Here is a 27,465-nt window from a genome sequence, read left to right on the forward strand (position 1 = left end):
CATTAACAGGTCAGCGGGCCCGCAACTGATTTTGCTGCGGGTTCACCTTTCTGAAAATTTAAATAGGCCAAGATGACGTTGGGGGTTCCGCCCGACATCATCCCGCGTCATTTTATGCGTTGGCAAGCGGGCCCTGCCACTGCTCGCCGATGGCAAAATTCTGCCCGATGTGTATCTCCACATTAGAGCACACTGTAGTTCAAGTCCCTTGAGCCTCTTTCATCCTCTTTCAAAATCACCGCTTTAGCCTTAAGTATTAACTTTGTCACCTAATGGTCAACTGGAAGAGCAAAGTCTGTGGGCACCTTGGACAATCATTTGCATGCATGATTCAATTTTCAGCAGGTCTTTAATGGGTGTGCAGCACTCCCATCCCATTCAATTGGTGGGACTCTGTTTAAATATGCAAATTAAGGTTTAAGGTAAGGGGCAAGAGGTTTAGAGGGGATGTGAGGAAGAATTTTTTCACCCAGACAGTGGTGGGAATCTGGAACTCACTGCCTGAAAGGGTGGCAGAGGCAGAAACCCTCATAATATTTAAGAAATATTTGGATGTGCAATTGTGATGCCATGGCATACAAGGCTATGGGCCTAGTGCTGGAAAATGGGATTAGAATAGTTAGGTACTTGTTTGACTGGCGCAGACTCGATGGGCCGAAGAACCTTTTTCGGTGCTGTAGACCTCCATGACTCTATGACTATGTCTAAATAGGAATCCAGTTATACAAGGCACGAAGGTGTCTTACCAGTGATTCTTAAAGGAACTACTAAAGACCACTCAGGATATTTTTTAGAAAGATATTTGTGCAACAAGGAGCCATGTTCCATTCACTGAAGGCTCAATGTCATCATTCCTCCAGGATCCACAGCCCCAAAATAGGCCCTACTTTTTGGCTGGCTAATTTTCTGTCACCCAAAACTGCTGAACTGCGGTGTAGTGTATGTTTGGTGATTCTAGCTCATCAGTAATATTCAAATAAAGCCTGAACCCAAAAATAGTTTGAGCCTCTTGACCGTGACCTTGAGTGAGTGCCGCAGGTGCACTTATTTTTGCCAAAGCTGAAAATCTGTTCCCATCACTAATTTTGATAGTGTATTCCATAGCCTTATGGCCATCTGTGTAAAAAGAATTCCCCTGATTTTTATCCTTAATTCCTTACGTTTCAACTTTTATCTATGTCCTCTCATTCTAGATCTTTCAGTCACTTGAAACAGTTTGCTTCTATTTACATTGATCTATTCCTTCATAATTTTAAATAGCTCTTCATCTGTACTGTTTAGATGGTAGATAATAATTGAACTAAATAATAGTTTGCCATTGTCAAAACATAAATATTACTGTGATATTTTTATTGAAAATCAGGAGAATTAGAGCAATAATATCGATAGAAAAAGCTTTTCTGTTTGCCTGATTTGCTGGAGTTCAATTATCTACTTGAATTGGTTTTCAGAATGTGAGCAGAGTTAATTTAGTATAGCCACAGTTTAGTGGCAAATTGTCACTTCCTCTACTTGGATCTAGTGTGATGTGATTAACGTGGTTTTCTCAGATTTACCTGCAATTTCTTAATTTTGATACCATTTCCCACAATATGTCACAGAGTTAATTATAAGGTGAATTTGGATTTAATTTCTGCTGCTTTCAGTGTTATGTCGGTACAATTATCCCTTGGGGTCAATTTTCTGGATGACTGATTCATCCAGATTATCTGGTAATTTTGTTTAGAGTTCCAAATGTTATATTTTGCAATCTTTCACTATTAAAAGTAAATTATCATTCATATTTATCATGCATGATTTCAAGGCATAAAACTCCAATAAACCAGATCACATTATTTCTATGAAATCTTGATCTAGGCCCGGATTTTGTGGTCAATGGTGAAGCGATGCCACTCGCTACTGATCTGGAAGAAAGCCACCCACCAAGGTCTAGCAATCTCTGTAGCGTGAATTTCCCCTTGGCTGACATTAGTGGTGCCAATTCAAGGGGATCTCCAGGCATCCAACAACAGTGATGTCATCAAGCAGGGTAAGCAGCGAATCACATCGAAGTATTCTCACAGACAGCAAACCAGGAAATAAAATGTATTGATTATCCTTCACTTTTAATGAAATTTTATAGAGCATGAAATAAATGATCGAAACATATACATGGGGTTAAGGTAATAGCTGAAGTATCTTAAAAACTTTTTAAAAATATATTTTAAAAATGTATCGAACTTTTTTTTATCATAATGGTGAAATTTGACATTCCACAAGGATAAAGTGAGTTTTTCAGGGCCAGAGAAGTTTTCAGCAGTGATTATGAACATAGTACACTATTAAAAAATAGTTAAACCTCATTCCACAGGATTTACAGCCAAACTAATAGCATAAAAGGGCAACTTCTCCTCAGTTCAGCGATTTCTAATTGATTGCAGTCTGGGGGACTTCAAAAGTGCACCCTATGGAAAAGCACAGAATCGTTGACAGCAAATTCTGGATTTCTGTGTTTAACTGTGCATGTGCAGATTCCAGAAGCTGCTGTCAGTTTCAGAGGAAAAATGACGGTGAACACTGATAGTTTTGCCATCATTACGACCTCAAAATCCGGGCCTGTACTTAAGTGGAAGGTCTGGATCTAAGCATGAGTCATTGCCAGTTCTTAATTTTCAAAATATTAATTAGGAGCTAACAACTGTCAAGCATCACCCACCGTGAGCAGTACGTTTTACAAATAGTATTAAATATATACACAATGGCATTAAATGTTTCAGTTTTACTTTGGCAACTATTAAACAGTTAAATAAATGATTTGTTGACTAATAATTAGGTAATAAAAGATAAAAATCCAGATCAAAGCATTCAATCTTTTGGCAAAGCAAATATGTGTATTTATCAGGGTTCAACAGCACCCTTCACTTCATATCCTCATACTATACACAGCAATGATGGATAGAATATTATACCTAGTCTGAATGACCTTTCCCACAGCTTTTTTCCTTAAGGAGAGATGGTTAGTTCCAGCAGTATAGATTATCCTGATCACAGGAAATAACATTAGTTAAAAGTCTCTTAATAAGCCAGCACGAATGGTGGACAGCTTCACTGCTGGCGGGTTTCTTTCACATGAAAGAGACAAGAGCCACTAATAGCGTTCCTGTACTGCAACTCACCTCGGATTATATAAACCTGCCCACCTATCAAGTGTTTTAGACAACAGAACAGTCCATCTGACAACAGGGGGTGGAAAGCAGTAAAAGAAATAATGGCCAGATGTCAATAGTTGGGTGAGAAAGGGTCATAGGTCAAAAGTTAAAACGAGGAACACTGTTTACTACAGTGGTAAAAGTACAAGAGATTTAACAGTATAATAACAAGAGAGGGTTCAACAGAGAGGATTATTAGTTTTCTGCTGTTATAACTTAATTTTTCATTATCATGCTACAAAAGTGTACACTTACAATTTTTTAGAAATCTAATTACATTGCAATATCAGTATATTACTATCCCTTCCCTCTTCATAAACGAGAAAGTCAAAGGTCCTTGTTTTCCTTGTACTGCATAGTGACATTGCATTGCCCATTTTATTGACCATTATGTCTGGAATTGATTTGCTTTGTCATTCAACTAAGTTTGTGAATTGCAAGACAACAATTATCAAATGAAAACATTAATTTATCTGTGAATATGTAGGATGGGCCTTCAAATATCACTTGAAGTAGGTTAACAATTCCTTTTGAGATAAATACATTTTCAGAATTAGCTTCTTGTCAAGTGCAGTTTGTCAGTTTGTTTTCACACAAAGTCATTGTGCAACAATTACAAACCTTAATGGTACAAGCAGTGGGAAAATATTGTTAACTTTTTTTTTAACCTCTGGTCATGTAGTATATACTGTTATACTGCAACCAAACCAACAAAATAGGTTTCAAAAAATGTTACTTCAGATACATGACTGAAAAAAATGTTGCAGGAATAAATTATGATGATCAAATTTAAGTCATATATGCAATTGTAGACAAAAGTGGTGTTTTTAGTAAGAAAATTGTTACACTTCCACTGCTTTTAACATGGTAATTATGTTTATATAATAAAATGATACAACATTATTACCTACAGTCCAATGCATACAACTTTTGTTTTATGAACTTCCTGCGGTTTTACCTCTGAGTGCCAATATAACATGTGAAATCAATGTTTTTTGTGAAAGGCAAACATTTTCAAAATTTCTGCTGATCTACCAAAGCTCTTTTTTCAAAAATTTGCCTGAGAAGTTATTTCCAAAATTATTGCAGAAAAATCTAATTATATGCAAAAATTGGCAATTTTGTAGATTTGAAAACCATTTTTTCAGAATCAGAGCCAAAGCTAGTAAAAGTCAATGGATTTAATGATACAGCTCAAATGCTATGCCAGCAACAATGGTCCTGCTCAGGCACATTATCTGGTCGATGCTTCATTTATATGGAGCTTTGGTGGCTTAATGAACCTAGCATAAAATTGTGAGCAGAGTTGTGAATTGTTTTTGTTTAATGTGAAGTTACTGAATAATAAAAATGATTGTGTTTGGAGGTTATTATTTTATAATATATTTTACACCTCGTTAGCAAATGCCAGCAAGAATACCTTTTGAATACATTTTTTTAGAAGTCACTTTTTTAAAATGTGGGATTTCAAAGCATATGAAGGACCCAAAAATGTTTACAAGCTGATCCTAAAATCAATTATTGCTTGAGGGCTTATGCAATTAAGTAATATCGTGTAAACTTAGTTTAGTTTTGGTCATTCTGCAACAGAATGTGACTTGAAAGGAAAATATTAAATTAATATATACAGAACTTTTATTGATATTTTTCCGGATCCGTTTAATAACGTGGGCCAGGAACTAGCTCAAACAACACAAGATTTAGGCAAAATATTTTCCCCCATGAGCAATTGTACTAACTGTAGAAAAGTATGCAATATTTAAATAGTAAAAGTTCTAAATTGGGGGAAGACAAATTTTACAAAGCTGAGAGGTGAACTGGCGAAAGTGGACTGGATACAGCTACTAGGAAGGAAAACAGTGTCAAATCAGTGGGCGGTATTCAAAAGCGGGATTCTATTGGCACCTTGTAGACATATCCCCACAAAGAAAAAGGGTGGTACTGTCAAATCTAGAACCCCCTGGTTATCCAGACGCATACAGGGTAAGATAAAGCAGAAAAAGAAAGCTTATCACAGTTACAAAAAGCTTAATACTGTAGAAAAACTAGAGGAGTATAGAAAGTACAGGGGTGAAGTAAAAAAGGAAATTGGGAAAAAATATTGGCAGGTAAAGTCAAAGAAAACCCAAAGATGCTTTACCAGTACATCAAGAGCAAGAGGATATCTAAGGAAAGGGTGGGGCCTATCAGAGATGTACATGGTAACGTGTGTTGATGCTGAAGGTGTGGGCAGGGTTCTCAATGAGTACTTTGTCTCTGTCTTCACTAAGGAGAGGGATGATGCAGACATTCTAGTTAAAGAGAAAGAGTGCAAATTATTAGATACAATAAGCATAATGAGAGAGAAAGTACTGGAGGGACTGGCATCCTTGAAGGTGGATAAGTCACCATGGCCGGATGGATTATATTCCAGGTTGTTAAAGGAAGGCAGGGAGGAAATAGCGGATGCTCTGAGGATCATTTTCCAATCTTCACTAGATACAGGCGAGATACCAGAGGATTGGAGGTCTGTGAACATTGTACCAATATTTAAAAAGGGTGCAAGAGATAGGCCAGAAGAAAAGAAGCCAGTCAGCCTGACTTCGGTGGTGGGCAAATTATTGGAATCAATTCTGAGAGACAAGGTAAATTGTCACTTAGAAAGGCACAGATAAATCAGGGATAGTCAGCAAGGGGAAGATAGTGTCTTACTAATTTAACCGAAATCTTTGAGGAAGTAACAAGGAGGATTGATGAGGGTAGTGCAGTGGATGTTGTCTACATGGATTTTAGTAAGGCATTTGACAAGGTCCCACATGGCAGACTGGCCAGAAAAGTGAGATCCTATGGGATATAGGGGAAGGTGGCGAGTTTGATCCAAAATTACACTACCCTCTGATGTCCTTTAGGGAGCGAAATCTGTCGTCCTTACTGGTCTGGCCTACATGTGACTCCAGACCCACAGCTGCTGTGGTTGACTCTTAAATGCCCTCTGAAATGGCCTAGCAAGCCACTCAGTTGTAACAAACTGCTACAAAGACACAAAAAAGGAATGAAACTGGACAGACCACCCAGCATCGACCTAGGCACCGGAAACGACAATGGCAATCACAGCCCTGTCGACCCTACAAAGTCCTCCTTACTAACGTCTGGGGGCTAGTGTCAAAATTGGGATAGCTGTCTCACAGACCAGTCAAGCAACAGCCTGACATAGCCATCCTCACAGAATCCTACCTTACAGATAATGTCCCAGACTCCATCATCACCATCCCTGGGTATGTCCTGTCCCACCAGCAGGACAGACCCACCAGAGGTGGTGGCACAGTGGTATACAGTCGGGAGGGGGTTGCCCTGGGAGTCCTCAAAGTCGACTCCAGATCCCATGAAGTCTCATGGCATCAAGGCAAATATGAGCAAGGAGACCTTCTGCTGATTACCACGTGCGCCCTCCCTCAGCTGATGAATCAGTGTTCCTCCATGCTGAACATCACTTGGAGGAAGCACTGAGGGTGGCAAGGGTGCAGAATGTTCTCTGGGTGGGGGACTTCAATGTCCATCACCAAGAGTGGCTTGGTAGCACCACTACTGACCGAGCTGGCCGAGTCCTAAAGGACATAGCTGCTAGACCGGGTCTGCGGCAGGTGGTGAGGGAACCAACAAGAAGGAGAAACATACTTGACCTCATCCTCACCAGCCTGCCTGCTGCACATGCATCAGTCCACTACAGTATCGGTAGGAGTGACCACCGCAGTCATTGTGGAGACAAAGTCCTGCCTTCACATTGAGGATACCCTCCATCGTGTTGTGTGGCACTACCACCGTGCTAAATGGGATAGATTTCGAACAGATCTAGAAACTGATCCATGAGGCGCTGTGAGCCATCAGCAGTAGCAGAACTGAACTCGAACATAACCTGTAACCTCATGGCCCGGCATATCCCCCACTCTACCAATACCATCAAGCCAGGGGATCAACCCTGGTTCAATGAAGAGTGCAGAAGGGCATGCCAGGAGCGGCACCAGGCATACCTAAAAATGAGGTGTCAGCCTGGTGAAGCTATAAAAAAAACAGGACCACTTGCATGCCAAACAGCATCAGCAGCAAGTGATAGGCAGAGCTAAGTGATATCAGATCTAAGCTCTGCAGTCCTGCCACATCCAGCCATGAATGGCGGTGGACAATTAAATAACTCACTGGAGGAGGTGGCTTCACAAATATCCCCATCCTCAATGATGGGGGAGCACAGTGCAAAAGATAAGGCTGAAGCATTCGCAACAATCTTCAGCCAGAAATGCCGAGTGGGTGATCCATCTCGGCCTCCTCCGGAGGTCCACAGCATCACAGATGCCAATCTTCAGCCAATTCGATTCACTCCACGTGATATCAAGAAATGGCTGAAGGCACTGGATACTGCAAAGGCTATGGGCCCTGACAACATTCTGGCAATAGTACTGAAGACTTGTGCTCCAGAACTTGCTATTCCCCTAGCCAAGCTGTTCCAATGCAGCTACAACACTGGCATCTGCCCGGCTATGTGGAAAATTGCCCGGGTATGTCCTGTACACAAAAAGCAGGACAAATCCAGCCCAGCCAATTACCGCCCCATCAGTCTACTCTCCATTATCAGTAAATGGAAGGGGTCATCAACAGTGCTATCAAACAGCACTTGCTTAGCAATAACCTGCTCACTGATGCCTCATTTGGGTTCCACCAGGGCCACTCAGCTCCTGACTTGGTTACAGCCTTGGTTCAAACATGGACAAAAGAGCAGAACACCCAAGGTGAGGTGAGAGTGACTGCCCTTGACATCAAGGCAGCATTTGACTGAGTGTGGCATCAAGGAGCTCTAGCAAAACTGGAGTCAATGGGAATCAGGGGGAAAACTCTCTGTTGGTTGGAGTCATACCTAGCACAAAGGAAGATGGTTGTGGTTGTTGGAGGTCAGTCATCTCAGCTCCAAGACATCACTGCAGGAGTTCCTCAGGGTAGTGTCCTTGGCCCAGCCATCTTCAGCTGCTTCATCAATGACCTTCCTTCCATCATAAGGTCAGAAGTGGGGATGTTCGCTGATGATTGCACAATGTTCAGCACCATTTGCGACTCCTCAGATACTGAAGCTGTCCATGTCCAAATGCAGCAAGACCTGGACAATATCTAGGCTTGGGCTGACAAGTGGCAAGTAACATTTGCACCACATATGTGTCAGGTAATGACCATCTCCAACAAGAGAGAATCCAACCATCGCCCTTTGATGTTCAATTACGTTACCATCACTGAATCCCCCACTATCAACATCCTGGGGGTTATCATTGACCAGAAATTGAACTGGACAAGCCATATAAATACTGTGGCTACAAGAGCAGGTCAGAGGCTAGGAAAAGTGTGACGAGTAACTCACCTCCTGACTCCCCAAAGCCTATCCATCATCTCCAAGGCACAAGTCAGGAGTGTGATGGAATATTCCCACTTGCTTGGACGAATGCAGCTCCTACAACAATGAAGAAGCTGGACACCGTCCAGGACAAAGCAGCCCACTTGATTGGCATCACATCCACAAACATTCACTGCCTCCATCAATGACGCACTGTAGCAGCAGTGTGTACCATCTACAAGATGCACTGCAGGAACTCACCAAGGCTCCTTAGACAGCACCTTCTAAACCCATGACCACTACCACCTAGAAGGACAAGGGCAGCAGATAGATGGAAACACCACCACCTGGAAGCTCCCCTCCAAGTCACTCACCATCCTGATTTGGAAGTATATTGCCGCTCCTTCACTGTCGCTGGGTCAAAATCCTGGAACTCCCTTCCTAACAGCACTGTGGGTGTACCTACACCACATGGACTGCAACGGTTCAAGAAAGCAGCTCACTACCATCTTCTCAAGGTCAACTAGGGATAGGCAATAAATGCTGGTCCAGCCAGCGAAGTCCACATCCCGTGAATGAATACAAAAAAAAATTGGCTCAGTGACAGGAAACAAAGGGTAATTGTCGATGGATGTTTTTGCGAGTGGAAAGTGGTTTCCAGTGGTGTTCCACAAGGCTCAGTGTTGGGGCCTTTGCTGTTTGTCATATATATTAATGATTTGGACTTAAGTATGGGAGGCATGATTAGGAAATTTGCAGATGATACTAAGGTTGGCTGCGTAGTTGATAGTGAAGAGGGTAGCTGTTGTTTCCAAATGATATCAATGGTTTGGTTGAGTTGGCGGAAAAGTGACAAATGGAATTCAATCCAGAGAAGTGTGAGGCATTTGGGGAGGGCAAACAAAGCAAGGGAATACTCAATAAATGGGAGGATATTGAGAGGGGTCAAGGAAATGAGAGACCTTGAAGTGCATGTTCACAGGTCCCTGAAAGTGGCAGGACAGGTGGATAAGGTTGTAAAGAAAGCATACGAAATGATTTCCTTTATTGAACGAGGTATTGAGTACAAAAGCAAGGATGTAATGCTGGAACTGTATAAAATGCTGGTTAGGCCATAGCTGGAATTTTGTGTACAGTTCTGGTCACCACATTACAGGGAGGATATAATTGTTCTGAGATTTACAAGAATGTTGCCAGGGCTTGAAAATTGAAGCTATGAGGAAAGATTGGATAGGCTAGGGTTGTTTACCTTCGAACAAAGGAGGCTGAGGGGTGACCTAATTGAGGTGTACAAAGTTATGAGGGGCCTAGATAGGGTAGACAGGAAAGACTTGTTTCTCCCAGCTGAGGGGTCAATTACCGGTGGCATAGGTTTAAGGTGATTAGCAGAAGGATTAGAGGGGACATGAGGAAAAACTTTTTTCACCCAGAGGGTGATGGGCTTCTGGAACTCACTGTCTAAGTTGCTGGGTGAAGCTGAAATGCTCAACTCATTTAAAAGGTACCTGGATACGCCACCTGAAGTGCTGAAACCTGCAAGGCTATGGACCAAATGCTGGAAAGTGGGATTAAAACTGAGTGGCTAGCTTTTCACTCTCTTTTTGTGGCTGGCACAGACATGATGGGCTGAGTGGCCTCTTTCTACGCCGTAACTTTTCTATGGTTCTATTACCCTGTAAAATGATGGGTATGCAATGGGAAGAAGTGTAAGTTGGACCATAAATTACATTTTTCCCACATTTGCCTTTAATTTTAGTTTATTTAATTTGCTCATATAAAGTTCTACTTTATTGTAAGTGTAATTACAGATAATGACACTAGCATGAATAAAGACTACATATCTGGCTGACACAAGGCTAAAAATTACTGTAGGCATCAGTGGATGAACTATTGTATTTGTGTGACATTATAATGTTCACTGTTTTAATGGAGCTATTACCCATTTACAACAAATATCACCAGTAGTGATTTCTAGCCTGTAAAGAAATTATTGGGCAGACTTGAATATTACTGGCTGGAGTTTCATCCTTGAGATGGGGAATGGGAGTCGGAAAAACTCCCGGCTTGGCCTTCCTGCCTTGGGAGAAAGTGCCAGGAAGGATAGGATTTTCATTCAGGTGGTGGGTGCAGGCTGCAGTCGAGCTAGCTGATCCAGGAAAAAGTTCAGAGGCAGCCACAGGGGCTCCTGGGTGCAGAGGTGGGCTGTTTAAAAGGCCTGCCTTGGTGAAGTGGGACTTCGTCCCAGTTACAATAAAAACAAAGTCCCTCCAGCCCTCACGCCTCACACTCCCAATGCCTCATCTATGTCACCATATGCCTTCCACCCACTCCCTATGGTCTCCCATGCCCAGCTATGCTCACCAACCAACTGCTATGGCTCTTCATGTTCCCCAAATAACCCCTATGGCCCATGTAAAGCAATGTTTTACCTGGGGGCTCAGGTGTTTCAACAGTCTAATGAATGTCTGGGCTCTCAGTCAAGAATGCATAAAGAGGGAAAACATTGCCTTATTGACAGTGCTGGTTTTCTGATCTATGCTGCCAATTGCATAATGTTTATTTACATAAGGTAAAGAGGTTTCAGGTGCTTGCAGTTTCTGCTAATTATACTTTAAAGGATATGATTATTAACACTTTCATTGTGCTGGAGTAAAATGGAGTCTTTTTTACGAAAGTAGAAAGCTTTTAATGAATGACTGTTTTTTTAAGCTTTTTTATGTGTCCTATCTTCACTACAGGGTTCATTGGTTCTATACAGTGTATGGTGGGAATGAGCATGGAAGTACCATAATTTGGCATGGGGGGCATCAGGGTACACTGATGGCCCACACCCTTAAAAAGCCCCGGTGAAAATCAGAAACCCCGGGAATGGGGTCGGGAATCCCGGAGTCGGGTCCCGGCCACCGCCTTTAAAGGTCCACAGAGACTTGCCAACTTCGTGAAAATCTAGTCTTATGCTTTTTCTTGGTTAGTCAAAAAATGAATATTGCAGTAAGGCCTTCATGGGCATAAAGTGTCATTTAAATTGCAAATTAGGCAGCAACCTAAAGAAGATTTGCATGTATGTACAAATGTAACAGAATATTTAGCTCTCTACTTTATTCAGTAGGGGAATATATCATTACTGTGGAATGAAACACTTACTGCTTTGGGCATCCAATGTTACAGCAAGTAGGTCAGGTACAGGACAATCAGCTACAGATTAAAGTTCTTTCTACACTTCCCCAATACTATATCTTCATCCCAATTTCATAGGATCATCCATTACTGCACTAATCTAAGTCTTTCCACTTCTCTCACCAGTCATCTCTTAGGGACTGAGAATACCCAGTTAGTGACAAATCATTGACAGTGTTGTGTCAGTGATTACCATTTACTTGTAACTGATATTGAGAAAACCGTTTATTTTAAGATTATTAACAGGCTCCAAAGAGCAGGGACTTTCATCCCATCAATCTAAACTGTAAACTTGAGCCTTAGAAGCAAAAGAGGACAGTTTTAAATCAAAGCAATTAATGAATCCATTCTATGCCAGACACTTCTATATGGATCAAATGTAATTCAATAAGTAGTCTGAAATCTATTTTTGTATTTTTATGGATCTGACTATTGAGAAGCAAAAAGAATGTCAACTACTCATTAGTTATAATCTAGTACATAATATTATACTGTAATATGAAATTTTCAATAAATGATGAAGTGGTTACTCTCTTTTACTACAAAACTGTGTGCAGGATCTGATACTGGTAAAATGTGGAAGTAATAACAATTTAACACATATAATTAAAAGCAATCATGAGGAGAATGCTGATTAATATTTCATCAATGTATAGACCCAAATAGCTTTTAAGCACTAATGACAGTCTTCCTATTGAAATAAGAGTTGGGACTTTATTCCTGACCATGTGTTATTCAATACATATACTTTACTAAATCGGCATTACTAAAGATGAAAAAGTCAGGATTTCTCTACTGCTATACCCAATTTCCAATGAACATTATATATTTTTTTTAATTAATAACAGAGGAAAATATATCTTCATTTGGTGCCCAACTGAGTGCCTGCACCATTTCAATGAGGTTTTTTTTAAATTAAATGTTTTATATATTTTCAGTCTACACAAGAGTCATTCATCATTTTTGGATTCTAGACAAGCCTTGTACTCACTAGGTGGTCTGTTCACTGCCAAGTTTTTGAAGTGGCTTCCTTTTATGACTTCAACTGACAGTCTGCCAGTGGTGGCATTATACAGCAGACCAACTAGGATTTCTGGTGTTGAGCCATGTGCCAGAGACTGGCAGGAAGAAGTGCTTTCACTGCAGGACATCTCAGACATGCTCATCTGGGAGTCACAGCCCTAGGAGCAAAATATGAAAATATTACTATTTAAGGTATATGCACGAAACAAATGCACTGAAACATTGTCTTCACCTTACAACTAATTAATCAGAATTCCACTTTCCATAGTTTTTTTTAAGCATGTTTTTACAAGACCTCATTAGCTGCTGACTGAAATTAGTGTGTTTGCACCATTTTCTGTTTTTCTTTTAGATTTTTAGTAATTATATGTTTTTATACTTCTTTCATAGGCCATCAATTCATTAAAAAGTTACACACTGAAGCAAGAGGAATTTTGGCAAAAAGACTCTTGAAAACCCTTATGCCTGCTTTTCTCTGATCATTGTTAATTACTATTTTCCTTCAAAATAGGAATACAAGATTCACCAGGTTTTATCAACGCAATGAAAGTGGCATTAAAGAGCAATCACATAACATGTATATTTTTCAGGACAACTCATACAGATGCATTGTAATTCTGTTACTTGGTTCAGGAAACATGCTATAGTTTTAAAGGCAAAGTTAACTCTTCTTTTTGTGTTGAAATGGATATTGTAACAACACATTGACTACACTGATGGAATTTCGATTGTTAATCTCCAGCTATAAATAAGTGATCTTGTACTGTAATAAAACCTTCGACTGTTGCCATGGTACATCCCTATTCCCTAATAATGGTGCTAAAAACAATTCATAGCGATGTGAATGTAGCACAAGTAAACAGGCAGCTTTATAGATATTAATAGGCATGAGCTGATCAAACAGCATTTGTCATCCAGTAAGAAGAGGTGCTTAGCCTAATGGCTTCTGACACTGTGGTCACCAAAATGCACTCTCAGACATTCCAGGAGCCTTGGGGATAATAATCTTGCTTTGTATCATTAAATATTGTCCACTAGTAAAATAACTCACATCAAACTTAAAAGTGATCTGTATCTCCTCACAGATTCTGCAGCTTTTAGAAGTATCTTAATTATCATGTAAGTTAAAACAGAACATGAGAAAAGTACTTTTATATTACAGTATTCAAAAGTACATATTGTATTTGTTATCCTCTCTTACTTTAGGCCTTCCCACAGTTTGAAACTAAATGGGAGAAGTCTGAAGGCAGTCTTTCAGTTGATTGTTATGAGGTCCACAAGAGTGGCCCGGTAGCATAAACTGGGGTCGGTTTGATTTTTGGTGAAAGTGTAAAATGGGTGTATCGATTTGGCCACTTGATTTTCGGGAGAGATGAATAACTGGCAGCTGAACAGATATCATCCAACATCAAAATTACCCTCACCATTCTTCCCCAAAAAATATTTTGAATGAATGAGAGATAAGTTTTGAAAAACATGAGGCAGAATTTTACACTCCCCTGCTGGCGAGTTTGTAGGTGGGGGGTGAGCGTAAAATTCTTTGGATGGGCTTCCTGCTGAGTTCCCACGCATCCCAACCTCTCCACAATTTCATGCTGGGGAGGGTGAGGCCTAGGCTGGCCTTCCCGCTCATGCCCCAATTGAGGCCCTTAAGTAGCCAATTATTGACCACTTAGGAGCCGTTTCCCACCCAGCCTCGATTTCCCAGCTGGCGGGAGGAGTATCGGGGTGTGAGGGAAGCCCAAAAATAAACTGGGTTCAGGTCACGTGCGGGAAGTGGGAGGAGCGCCTCCATCAGCAGCCCCCTTTTAAAATCAGGGCCCCCCCCCACCCATAAGGTCCAATCACTGAAGGTCTTCCCTCCCCTCTCCAGCCTTTTAGCCAACACCCCAAACCCCTCTTGTCCACACCCACCCCCTTCCCCCCCAGGCCTCACCTTCCCTCCCTGCCCTGAAAGCCACACACTTGCCTGGTCCTGGACACCTGGGACTTAGGCTCTGGGAACTGCTTGCAGACCCAATTCTGTCCACTGCATCCTCTGGCGCTGCTGGATAATCAGATTGGCCAGCACCTCTCTGAGGTGGGACTTCCTCCCAAGTGAGGGGCGAAAGTCCCGCTTCCAGCCAATTAATGCCTGTTGGAACGTTAAATGGCTGCGGGGCCAGGATATGTTACCTGCCAACTCTTCAGATGACAGAAAGGGAAACCCTGTCATCCTAAAAATCCTGACCATGGAAATTTATGTGGCTGCTTTCACTCCAATTATACCAATGACATTAGCAAATCCATAAATCATTTCAAGTTTCTTCCCATTCACATCAAAATATTAACTTCAAAGAGAAAAAATGAGAACGTCAGTAGGTAGCAGGTGAGGCTATAGGCTAGACATTTGGGAAACCAACGTGTCAAGGGCTCAAAAGATAAAAACAAAAAACTGCGGATGCTGGAAATCCAAAAAAAAACAGAATTACCTGGAAAAACTCAGCAGGTCTGGCAGCATCGGCGGAGAAGAATAAAGTTGACGTTTCGAGTCCTCATGACCCTTCAACAGAACTGAGTAAAATTAGGAGAGGGGTGAAATATAAGCTGGTTTGGGGGGTGGGGGGGGTGGGGGGCTGGTGGTTATAGGGACAAGCAAGCGGTGATAGGAGCAGATAATCAAAAGATGTCACAGACAAAAGAACAAAGAGGTGTTGAAGGTGGTGATATTATCTAAGAGAATGTGCTAATTAAGAATGGATGGCAGGACACACAAGGTACTGCTCTAGTGGGGGTGGGGTGAAATGAGGCTAACGGCATAAAAGGTATAAATTTAAAAATAATGGAAATAGGTGGGAAAAGAAAAATCTATATAAATTATTGGAAAAAACAAAAGGGAGGGGGAAGAAACGGAAAGGGGGTGGGGATGGAGGAGGGAGTTCAAGATCTAAAGTTGTTGAATTCAATATTCAGTCCGGAAGGCTGTAAAGTGCCTAGTCGGAAGATGAGGTGCTGTTCCTCCAGTTTGCGTTGTGCTTCACTGGAACAATGCAGCAAGCCAAGGACAGACATGGGGGCAAGAGAGCAGGGTGAAGTGTTAAAATGGCAAGCGACAGGGAAGTTTGGGTCATTCTTGCGGACAGACCGCAGGTGTTCTGCAAAGCGGTCACCCAGTTTGCGTTTGGTCTCTCCAATGTAGAGGAGACCGCATTGGGAGCAACGAATGCAGTAGACTAAGTTAGGGGAAATGCAAGTGAAATGCTGCTTCACTTGAAAGGAGTGTTTGGGCCCTTGGACGGTGAGGAGAGAGGAAGTGAAGGGGCAGGTGTTGCATCTTTTGCGTATGCATGGGGAGGTGCCGTAGGTGGGGGTTGAGGAGTAGGGGGTGATGGAGGAGTGGACCAGGGTGTCCCGGAGGGAACGATTCCTACGGAATGCCGCCGGGGGGGTGAAGGGAAGATGTGTTTGGTGGTGGCATCATGCTGGAGTTGGCGGAAATGGCGGAGGATGATCCTTTGAATGCGGAGGCTGGTGGGGTGATAAGTGAGGACAAGGGGGACCCTATCATGTTTCTTGGAGGGAGGAGAAGGTGTGAGGGCAGATGCGCGGGAGATGGGCCGGACACGGTTGAGGGCCCTGTCAACGACCATGAGTGGAAAACCTCGGTTAAGGAAGAAGGAGGACATGTCAGAGGAACTGTTTTTGAAGGTAGCATCATCAGAACAGATGCGACGAAGGTGAAGGAACTGAGAGAATGGGATGGAGTCCTTACAGGAAGCGGGGTGTGAGGAGCTGTAGTCGAGGTAGCTGTGGGAGTCGGTAGGCTTGTAATGGATATTGATGGACAGTCTATCACCAGAAATTGAGACAGAGAGGTCAAGGAAGGGAAGGGAAGTGTCAGAGATGGACCATGTGAAAATGATGGAGGGGTGGAGATTGGAAGCAAAATTAATAAATTTTTCCAGGACCCGACGAGAGCATGAAGCAGCACCGAAGTAATCATCGATGTACTGGAGAATTTCCGCCAACTCCAGCATGATGCCACCACCAAACACATCTTCCCTTCACCCCCCCGGCGCCATTGCGTAGGGATTGTTCCCTCCGGGACACCCTGGTCCACTCCTCCATCACCCCCTACTCCTCAACCCCCACCTACGGCACCTCCCCATGCATACGCAAAAGATGCAACACCTGCCCCTTCACTTCCTCTCTCTTCACCGTCCAAGGGCCCAAACACTCCTTTCAAATAAAGCAGCATTTCACTTGCATTTCCCCCAACTTAGTCTACGCATTCGTTGCTCCCAATGCGGTCTCCTCTACACTGGAGAGACCAAACGCAAACTGGGCGACTGCTTTGCAGAACACCTGCGGTCTGTCCGCAAGAATGACCCAAACCTCCCTGTCGCTTGCCATTTTAACACTTCACCCTGCTCTCTTGCCCCCATGTCTGTCCTTGGCTTGCTGCATTGTTCCAGTGAAGCTCAATGCAAACTGGAGGAACAGCACCTCATCTTCCGACTTGGCACTTTACAGCCTTCCGGACTGAATATTGAATTCAACAACTTTAGATCTTGAACTCCCTCCTCCATCCCCACCCCCTTTCCGTTTCTTCCCCCTCCCTTTTGTTTTTTCCAATAATTTATATAGATATTTCTTTTCCCACCTATTTCCATTATTTTTAAATTTATACCTTTTATGCCCTGTTAGTCTCATTTCACCCCACCCCCACTAGAGCTATACCTTGTGTGTCCTGCCATCCATTCTTAATTAGCACATTCTCTTAGATAATATCACCACCTTCAACACCTCTTTGTTCTTTTGTCTGTGACATCTTTTGATTAACTGCTCCTATCACTGCTTGCTTGTCCCTACAACCACCAGCACCACCCCCCCAGCCCACTTCTCTCCCCCCACCACCTCCCCCACCTTAAACCAGCTTATATTTCACCCCTCTCCTAATTTTACTCAGTTCTGTTGAAGGGTCATGAGGACTCGAAACGTCAACTTTATTCTTCTCCGCCGATGCTGCCAGACCTGCTGAGTTTTTCCAGGTAATTCTGTTTTTGTCAAGAGCTCAGTCGTTTTATCTAGATAGAAATTAAAGTTTATTTTCATATTTTTCAAACCTTAGATAACTTATTCAAGCACAAAGTCTGTGTGCACTATGCTGTCTGCTCTTTCATAAAATTTATTGCATGGCTTTTGATCAGTGCTGGACATGGAATTCAACTTCAGCAAGGGTGAAAAACAACAATAATGGATCAACTGCCTGTCATACACACTGTCAGGTTTCCCCTTCCATTGAAGTCAATGGAAATTAAAGTCAAGTGGAATGTATAATGAGTGGCCAATCTGATACCATCTGTTTGGTTCTCCTACAAAAGTGGAATTTCATTCCTGCTGAGTTCAAATTTCACATAAATATTCCTGCGAGGTGTGGGGGCTGTTCTTGTTCATTCATTTAAATGTGCTTTTTAAAAAAACTTCCTAGCATTGCAGATTCTTTTTGTCATTTATATACATTACATGTTTCAGAAACCATGCTTCCCATAATTTGGAATATCACAAATTTTTCATCCCAATCTATGTGTTAAGTATGTGATTTGTTTGAAAAAGAAAATAATTATTAATTTGTGGTGAAGGATTTTTGAACTTGTAGATTGAGTTAATTACTTTCCCTGTCCTCCTTTAAAATTCACCTTCATTTGTACCTCAATTAGTCCTGAAAATGAGGTCAGATTTCTCAGAAGTCATATCTGGACCCATCGCCTGTTCCCCTCTTGCTTTGTGCATTCACTCCATTTATACGAAATAGGGGAGGTCTTGTGGCATCCCAACCTCTGGGCCAGAAGCTCCGGGTTCAAATCCCACTTCAGGACTTGATGGCCAAGGAAGGTGCGTACATAAAGTGTCCAAACAGGTTGATTACTAGCCTGTAACTCCTTCTAATACACCTGATGGCAGTCAGTAAGGGCAGGAGTGTTCCCTGGTCAGCCATACTGCAGAAGGAAACAGAAGACAATACTTTGCCAAGCATAACCGTGGACCAATCCAATGGAAATCCATGGTCGCAATGCCTTCTTAGGGCATAGTACCCAAAGAAGGAGGATATGATGCAGAGCAAATGGCGGCCAAACCATGGTTACTTCAAAAGCTGTCTCATTCCCCTGTACAGTGGATGGAATGTTCCATGCCCGCTGGCGTCGGGCGTGTTTGGCGATATGAGCGGACAATATGGCGAGAAGGCCAAAAATCGGTTTCATGCCGTTGTGAAATCTGTTTGCAATCATCCATTCTGCACATCAATGCTGACATGTTTCACAACTACATATATAAGGTGTGCAGCTGGCAGGCTGCACTTCAAGGGGAACTCGGAAGTGAGTGCACAGCAATGTTGTGCAACACTCATGAGAGTTACCTGTTGGACCTCAAGTTGAGGCGCTGTACATTCAAGCGAGGACTCAGGAAAGTTGCTTTTTCCTGGGTGGCTGACAGTACAGTACTGGGGCAAGGGCTGCACTACAGTTGATGGAGTGAACAAGCATGTGCTGGGGTGGTGGTGGGGGGGTTGGAGGGAAGTGGCCATGCATTAGGGGAACCTTGTATAAAAAGTGACCTCCACAGCTGAGACAGTTCAGTCGCAGCCACATTGACATGCTTGGAGTCGGGCCTCTAGCTTATCTGCCCACTCAAGCAATGCAGAGGCATGAAATCGCCAGCAAATGCTCCAGAGCTTTTCACCCCTTGGGCACAGACTGCAAACTAATAAGCGTTTGAGTGGAATGCAGAACAGTTGAATGACTGGGCACATTGTACAATCTCCTTGCTAAAGCTGGCCATGGAGCAGTCACTGGTGGAAGCGCTCACAGCCCCTTTAATGTCATCATTCAGGTTTGGACCAGTCTCTTCCTTGGTTCAAGCTAACAGTGCAGCCTTGCAGTGTGGGTTAGGAAAATGCCTGCGCCTGAGCTGAGAGCACAGCATGCAGTTCAGTGGATGAAACTGCCGCCATTTGGTCAGGTGCAGTGGGGAGGAGTTGGGTGGGGTTTCGGGCAGCCATGCAGCGCACTAAACTCTGGCCATCCAGGTGGTAGCCAGCTCTCCGAGATGCGTTAAAGAGCCTTCAGACTTAACCAAGAGGGGTTCCTAGAACACCCATGCTAATCCACACATCTCTCTCTTTCATCCTGCAGGAGGAGTATATCAGGTTCATGGAGCCTGGTGACCTAGCTATATGCCTCATGGCTTACAGGGGGGAGAGACGAAGGAGAACAGAGCGACAGAGACGCCTGGCTGCGCAGTGGGAGGAGCAGCACCCTTAGGAAGAAGGGGCGCTTGGGGCTCCCGCACACGCTGCTGAAGAATGACAGTGAGCCATCGTTGGTCAGCACCTAGCTAGACCCAGTGTCTATAGGCGCAGCCTTTCATTCCTGCAGATGACTTAGAACCAGTGTTGACAAAGACTGCGCATGCCTAGGGAACTGGTCAGTCACCTGCTGCAGGATTTGGTGCCACAGGGATATGGAAGGCATCTACTGCCAGTGCCCCTGAAAGTGGCTGCAGCGCTCAATTTTTATGCCAGTGGCGCCTTTCAGGGCTCCACAGGTGACCTCTGTGGGATAGCACAAGCCTCCACCCACAAATGCATCCATAAGTTCACAGGCGCCATCTTCACAAAGGCACACAACTTTGTGCATTTTGCCCAAGACCAGGAAAGGCAGGATGCAAGAGCGCTGGGATTTGCCCAGATCACAGGTTTCCCACAGGTACAGGGTGCCATCAACTGCACTCACGTGGTGCTCAGATCTCTGTAGCAACAAGCGGTCAACTATGTTAATTGCAAGGGCTTCCCCTCGCTGAATGTTCAGCTAGTGTGCGACTGTCACAAACCCTGCATCCTGCAGGTCTGCACACAGTTCTCAGGGGTTGTCCACGAATCCTACATTCTCAGTTGGTCACAGATCCCGGATGCCTTCCAGGGTCCAGAGGCTGCAGGGATGACTCCTCAAGAACAAGGGCTACCTGCAGAGGACGTGGCTGATCAGAGCCGTGCGGCGGCCTCAGACTGCAGCAGAGCGAAGCTACAACAAGGCTCATGCTGGAACTTGCATCTTGATGGAGCAAACCGTTGGGATGCTGAAAATGAGGTTCCTGTGTCTGGACTAGTCTGGTTGAGCCCTACAATATAGTCTATAGAGGGTGTCACGCATCGTCATTGTCTGCTGCGCTCTTTACAACCTGGTGCTGCAATGGGGAGAGGAGCTGGCTGAGGAGGAGATGGAGGAGCTGCACATCCCCTCCAATGAGGAGGACGCCGATGGGGATGAGGAGATCCAGAAGGCAAGGATGATGGCAATAAAGCCATCGCCCTGGCCAGACAAGGCAGGCGCGCTCGGGAGGCCTTCATAGTTGCTAAATTTGTGGAGGATGATAACGTCATGCAGTGAGGAGCCACCACAGACCCTCACATTGAATCGGTAAACGTTTAACTCCAGTCTAGTTCATGGCAGTGCACATATCCTCTGTGATAATACTTATGTCATGGCAATGCAGCGGAGGTCCTAATATTCACTCAGTTCCAGGAGGATGATGATGACATGCAATGAGGACACTCCATAGATCTTCTCATAGTCTCTGACAATGTCTGACTCCTGTCTGATCGAGGGCAGCTCGCTTGTACTCTGTGATTAGGGTCATATCATGGGGACACAGAGTGAAACTTTAAATGCACCTGATCCTTTGTCTGCCTTCAGCACCTGAGCCCTTCAGAAGCACAGCATCATCGGTCACAGATGCTAAAGAGATGGGGGCCAGCCCCACCCTCAAGGTGCTGAGTGCACACAGACAGAACGACAGAATTCTGTCCACAACATTCAGGAAGCAATGACAAGCACCATCAAGGTGCAGAGGTCAGTAATGTGTCCAGTGAGTGTGAATCCAGACCATCACTTTGGTCTGAAGGCTGCACAAAGCACAGGGAAGAGGCCCTGGACTGAGACACCTCAGGAAACAAGGTTTCACATCTGAGCTGACTCAGAAGGGGAAGCTGGAGTGAGATCGAGCTGCCCCGCACCCCTCTCCATTGACACTGCTGGAGGCCAACTATGGTGTCGGTAATGGAGTTATGCTGGAGCAGCAGTGCAGAACTGATGTCCTGGACCAAGGTCTCTATGGCGGCACCATCCTTCCAGTGTTTACCTCGATGCATAGGCATGCCGGCGCTATCACCTTGGACTGCACTCCTCATGAGGCATGATGTTCTCGAGCTTACCTTTGCAGCTCCAGCAGCTGAGGTATGACCGAGTCTAGAAGTTCATTATCTGACCCAGACTCAGTAGATTTCTGGCCTCCAGCAGTCCTCCGAGTGCCGGAAACCTAAGAAGCCCCTGCCACCGCCTGCTGTGGATCAGACAGCGCGATGTGCTCAACAGATTGTGACCCTGAGGCCACTCTAGAACTAGGTCCCACCGAGGTATGTGACTCTGCAGGGTGCAGGGTGAGCACTATGGCGGGTCTTCAATGAGGGTGCCTTCAGATATTTCTTCCGAGGTGTCATCGGGGCTTGACTGGAGGCCCTAGGTTGTGGACGCCCTTGGCTGTTTCCCAGATGTGCCTGCGAAAGCAAAGAGAGATATTTAATGCATGTCAATGGCTGTGAAACAGGGCACATCACTCATAGCATGGTTGTCTGATGGATGTTGCACTGCTGGATCCTCACTTGGCAGAGCATCGCCAATCTCACCGTCAGCACAAGAATGGTCCAGATCTTCACTGGCCAGCTGGATGACTTGAATTTCAAAGCCCGTGAGGATCTGATTTCAGGCATTCCTTCACCAGTCTGCAACCTCTCCCTCTTTTTGTGTGCCAGCTTGTCCTGCATGAATACAGATGGGAAGAATGCAAGCGGGACACCTGCCAGGCTAGATGATAAATATGCCTGGCATGTGTGGTTGGTGAGTAGTCCCATGAATGGATGAGGACAATGAAGGTGTGTGAGAGAAAAAATGAATGGTGATGTCCCTTGAACTGGTAGCGAGCGAGATCACTGTGGATGTGTGATGGGTTTGTGATTGTGTGAATTGAGAGTGATGAGAAGAGTGACTTACCCTTGCAGAACGGAGGAGATCATTCATCCTCCTGTGGCACTGGGTGGCTGTTCTCTTTTGCAGGGTGTTGACACTGACCACCGCTGCCACTGCCTCCCATCTGAGATTGGTGATGTTGCTGCCCCTCCTGCGGCCAGGACATGGGTAGAGGATATCATGGCAGGCCTCCACGGCGTCCAAAAGGCACTCGAGGGACACATGACTAGACCGGGGGAGGCTGCAGTTTTCTTGCCTTCTGGGGCCATGTCTTCTGTGCAGCAGTCTTGGGCTGGAAGCACTGAGAGGTGCGCATGTGGCTGTACTTTAAATATGGCGCCCGGTGTGAGGAATTGACAAGGTGATGATGTGGCAGGCGAATGACAGCCTGCCTGCCATCAAAACAGCATGCTTCCTGGGAACGCATGATTAATGAGGCGGGATTGGGAGGATAAGGCATGAAAAACCGCCATTGCGGCCAGCGGGTAAAACATTCTTTTTCCCGCCCGCTACCGCACTTAGTGCAAATCTGGGATGATTCCGCCTAGTGTCTCCAATTTCCCTAGCATTCTTGCTGCACTAATACCACCTAAAGAAAATGCCAAAATAACACCTGCATAAATTTATGTATGTCTTACATACACTGACACTTTCTGTGCTCACAGGAAATATTACTTTGCTTACTTTTGCCTTGCCGAGTTGTCACACCCTGGAATCAAGTTTAAACTATTAGGTTGAAAGTTCTAATATACCTAATGGGTATTTATCTTTTAGTTCTCACAGCTTCCAGTTTACATCCGCAAGGTAGATGGACTTACTTCAAGTTTATTTCTTCCTGACCTAAATGCTCGGGCTCCCTTGTGCCTGAGGACAGATCTCTCCTTTTACCTGTGACCAGAAAGTTGGTCTGCAATTCCACCACCCCAATTTTTTTTTTTTTTTATTGATCTATGCATGGAATGTGGGTTTCGAGCATTTATTGTCCATCCCTAATTGCCAAACGAGAAGATGGTGGTGAGCCACCTGCTTGAACCGCTGCAGTCCCTGTGGTATAAATACACCCATAGTGCTGCTTAGGAGGGAGTTCCAGGATATTGACCCAATGACACTGAAGGAATGGCGATATATTTCCAAGTCAGGATGATGTGTGGCTTGGAAGGGAACTTGCAGGTAGTGGAGTTCCCATGCATTTGCTGCCCTTGTCCCTCCAGGTGGTAGAGGTTGTGGGTTTGGAAGGTGTTGTCGATGGAGCCTTGGTGAGTGCTGCAGTGCAGCTTGTAGATGGTGCACACTGCTGCCATTGTGCATTGGTGGTGGAGAGAGTGAATGTTTAAGATGGTGGGTGGAGTGCCAACCAAGCAGACTGCTTTGTCCTGGATGGTGTCAAGCTTCTTGAGTGTTGTCAGAGCTGCACTCATCCAGGCAAATGGACAGTATTTCAACACACTCCTGATTTGTGCCTTGTAGATGGTGGACAGGCTTTGGGGAGTCCAGGAGCGCATTATCCACCGCAGACTTCTCAGTCTTTGACCTGCTCTTGTAGCCATAGTATTTATATGGCTAGTCCAGTTCAGTTTCTAGTCAATGGTAATCTCCAGGATGTTGACAAGGGGGATTCAGTAATGGTAATGCCATTGAATGTCAAGTGGAGATGGTTAGATTTTCTGTTGTTACAGATGGTCATTTCCTGACACTTGATTGGTGTGACATGTTACTTGCCACTTATCAGCCCAAGCCTGAGTATTGTCCAGGTTTTGCTTCACATGGACACGGACTGCTTCAGTATCTGAGAAGTCGTGAATGGTGCTGAACATTGTGCAATCATCAGCGAACATCCCCACTTCTGACCTTATGATTGAGGAGAGGTCATTGATGAAGCAGCTGAAGATGGTTGGGCCTAAGAAACTACCCTGAGGAACTCCTGCAGCAATGTCCCCGGACTGAGATGTTTGACCTCCAACAACCACAACCATCTTCCTTTGTGCTAGGTATGACTTCAACCAGTGGAGAGTTTTCCCCCTGATTCTCATTGACTTCAGTTTTGCTAGGGCTCCTTGATGCCACACTCGGTAAAATGCTGTCTTGATGTCAAGGACAGTCACTCTCACCTCACCTCTTGAGTTCAGCCCTTTTGTCCATGTTTGGATCAAGGCTGCAATGAGGTCAGGAGCTGAGTGGTCCTGGCAGAACCCAAACTGAGCATCAGTGAGCAGGTTATTGCTGATAAGTGCTGCTGGATAATAGCACCAGTGATGCCTTCCATCATTTTGCTGATGGTCGAGAGTAGACTGACGGGACAGTAATTGGCTGGTTTGGATTTGCCCTGCTTTTTGTGGACAGGACGTACCTGGGCAATTTTCCACGTTGCCGGGTAGATGTCAATGTTGTAGCTGTACTAGGACACCTTGGCTAGGGGCACAGCTAGTTCTGGAGCACAAGTCTTCAGTGCTATTGCTAGTACTAGTCCCAAAGAAACCAGAAAAAAAGTAGAGAAAGACAGAGAGATAAGCAGAAGACTATAGAACGAGAGAGAATAACAAGACAGAGATAGAAATAGGTGGTAAGAAAGAGAACAGGACAGAGATAGAGACAGAAGTAAATGAGAAGTGGGACAGAAAAACATTAGAGATTACAAAGAGAGCCAAGAAACAAAGATGGGGAGAAAAATACAAGACAATAATACAGATGGGAAAGGAGCTCAGATTGATGCATCCTCCTCCCCCAATCATGAAGATGCCAAAAATAGGTAAAGAAAAGAAAGAAAATCCTTCAACTTGTGGTCATCATCGCCAAGAGAATCATAAATATTAGTTTTCTTCAGCTGGTAGCGACAGGTATGAAAAGAATCACTGTACTGAGAATTGGAATAGTGACTGATTTGATGCACGTGCTTCAAGGTTTGGGTATGAAGTCATAATAGCTGCTCTCTCCAATCTCATTGAACTAGACCAGAGCTCAAACCTAGATTAGAGCCAGAAACATGTGGCATTCTCCAGGTTTGCTATAGAAATTAAAGTTAGATAATCCAAATTTACATACGAATTAAAATTTGTATTGTATAGTAAACAAGGTATTATTCTCTTTTCACTTGGAGGCCTTTGGAAATAAGCCATGGATTTTCAATGCCAATATAACTTTGGAACCAGCTTGCACAGGAAAATTTTATTTTGCCAGAGAAATTATGCCCATTTCCTTCAAACTTCCTTCTGAATCAGGTTTGTATCTGGGCCAATACCCCTGCTGGTGCATATTTTAGCACTATCAGTATATTCTGCACTTTGTAAATCTTCCTTCACAATTATGCTTCTAAAAATTGAAAACTACTGGTAGAAATTGGATCAACTCATGCCGGTTGTAATATGTAAAGGATAATTTATGGAATTAAGTTCATTTCCAAATATATTTTAATTAGTCACATTCACATAACCCATAAGTCATCACGTTCAGCATTGAACTGTTTTCTTGTAGCTCAACACAAAAGTCCTGCAATTTGTTGTATGAGGCATTGAATATATGATCACCTTCAAGTGATTTGCTTAATCAGAATTTGTTGAATTAGTGTTTTGTATAAAAATGCACATATACTTGCAGACACCTCCATGTTTACATTTTGCTGGAATATTTGACAGAGTTTTAACTGGAAAGAGAAATGAGTTATGGTGGGGAGGAGAGGGGTTAAATTGCCAAAAAATGCTGGCGTGTTGGAAACCTGACATGATCCGGTTTACTGCTGGCTTTCACCAGAGAGCATTCAAGGCATATGGGAAACATTTGAGGAGATATAAGGTCTGTCATTTAAGTATACTAAAAGTCAACTAATTCTCTCTTTAACAACCAGCACACGAGTTTCCTGAGCTGTGTGAAATTGCCACGGTCAATAAGGCAAGAGCACAGCAGGGATTGATCACCCTGTGAAACTGACAAGCTGGAAAGCCTTTAAAGGTTGAAACTGCGCAGCTGGTTCATTGCCTGGATGGAAAGGCTTTGCTCACAGGATTTGATCTGAGAGTCTGTTTTCACCATTTTACATGTGGTTTTCAAAACTTTGGAAGTCATTTCTGCTATCTTGGACTTTGTTCACCTTGATCTGCACTTCCTTGCTGAGAGCCTTGATTGCAGTACAGAAGCAGCTTATGTGTTTCTACCTTGGACCTCTGATGAGGAACAAGAGGAGCAGCACAAATGCCAGCAGTTTCTCCTCAGCCACCTGTCAGTCCACAGTATGGAAGAATGGGCAGATAGCTCCAGCTCAAACGAGGCAACACCCCTACTTAAAGTATACTGGCACAGGATCAGCTTTCTCAACGTGAGTGAGCAACAGTGTCTCAGAAGGCTCAGGCTTTCAAAGTAGCTCATTGATAACAACTGTTGCCTCCTGGAACAAGACCTTCTTCCCAGTGGACCAGGTATGCACATGCATTGCCAATGGCTCTTGCCTCCAGCTCCTTCCAGAGTTCTGCTGGTTACATCTGCAGAACTTCACAATCTGTTACCCATAAGTGCATCTCACAGGTGACTGATGCCATACTTTCCAGGGCTGCCACATACACCCACTTTGTTACTTGGATAAATGTGAAGTTATACGCTTCGGTGTGAAGAACAGAAAGGCAAAGTATTATTTAAATGGTGATATATTGGGAAATGTGGATGTACAAAGGGATTGGGT

General features: G+C 44.0%; 1 protein-coding gene and 1 long non-coding RNA gene across 4 annotated transcripts in view; one reads left to right on the forward strand and one right to left on the reverse strand.

Moving 5' to 3' along the window:
- LOC144689755 (uncharacterized) overlaps positions 1–13,371 on the forward strand; it is a 111,696-nt gene extending 98,325 nt beyond the window's left edge. Inside the window, exon 3 of the long non-coding RNA XR_013578699.1 lies at positions 13,129–13,371. This is a non-coding gene — a long non-coding RNA (uncharacterized LOC144689755). The remainder of the gene's footprint in view (positions 1–13,128) is intronic.
- LOC144689751 (synaptotagmin-14-like) overlaps positions 1–27,465 on the reverse strand; it is a 264,233-nt gene that overhangs the window by 10,251 nt on the left and 226,517 nt on the right. For all 3 annotated transcript variants that reach the window (XM_078557123.1, XM_078557122.1, XM_078557121.1), the window contains one exon: positions 12,707–12,896. In XM_078557123.1, coding sequence (XP_078413249.1) covers positions 12,707–12,896 — 190 coding nt within the window. The remainder of the gene's footprint in view (positions 1–12,706; positions 12,897–27,465) is intronic.

Source organism: Cetorhinus maximus, chromosome 14 (assembly GCF_964194155.1).
Source record: "Cetorhinus maximus chromosome 14, sCetMax3.hap1.1, whole genome shotgun sequence".
Taxonomy (NCBI): domain Eukaryota; kingdom Metazoa; phylum Chordata; class Chondrichthyes; order Lamniformes; family Cetorhinidae; genus Cetorhinus; species Cetorhinus maximus.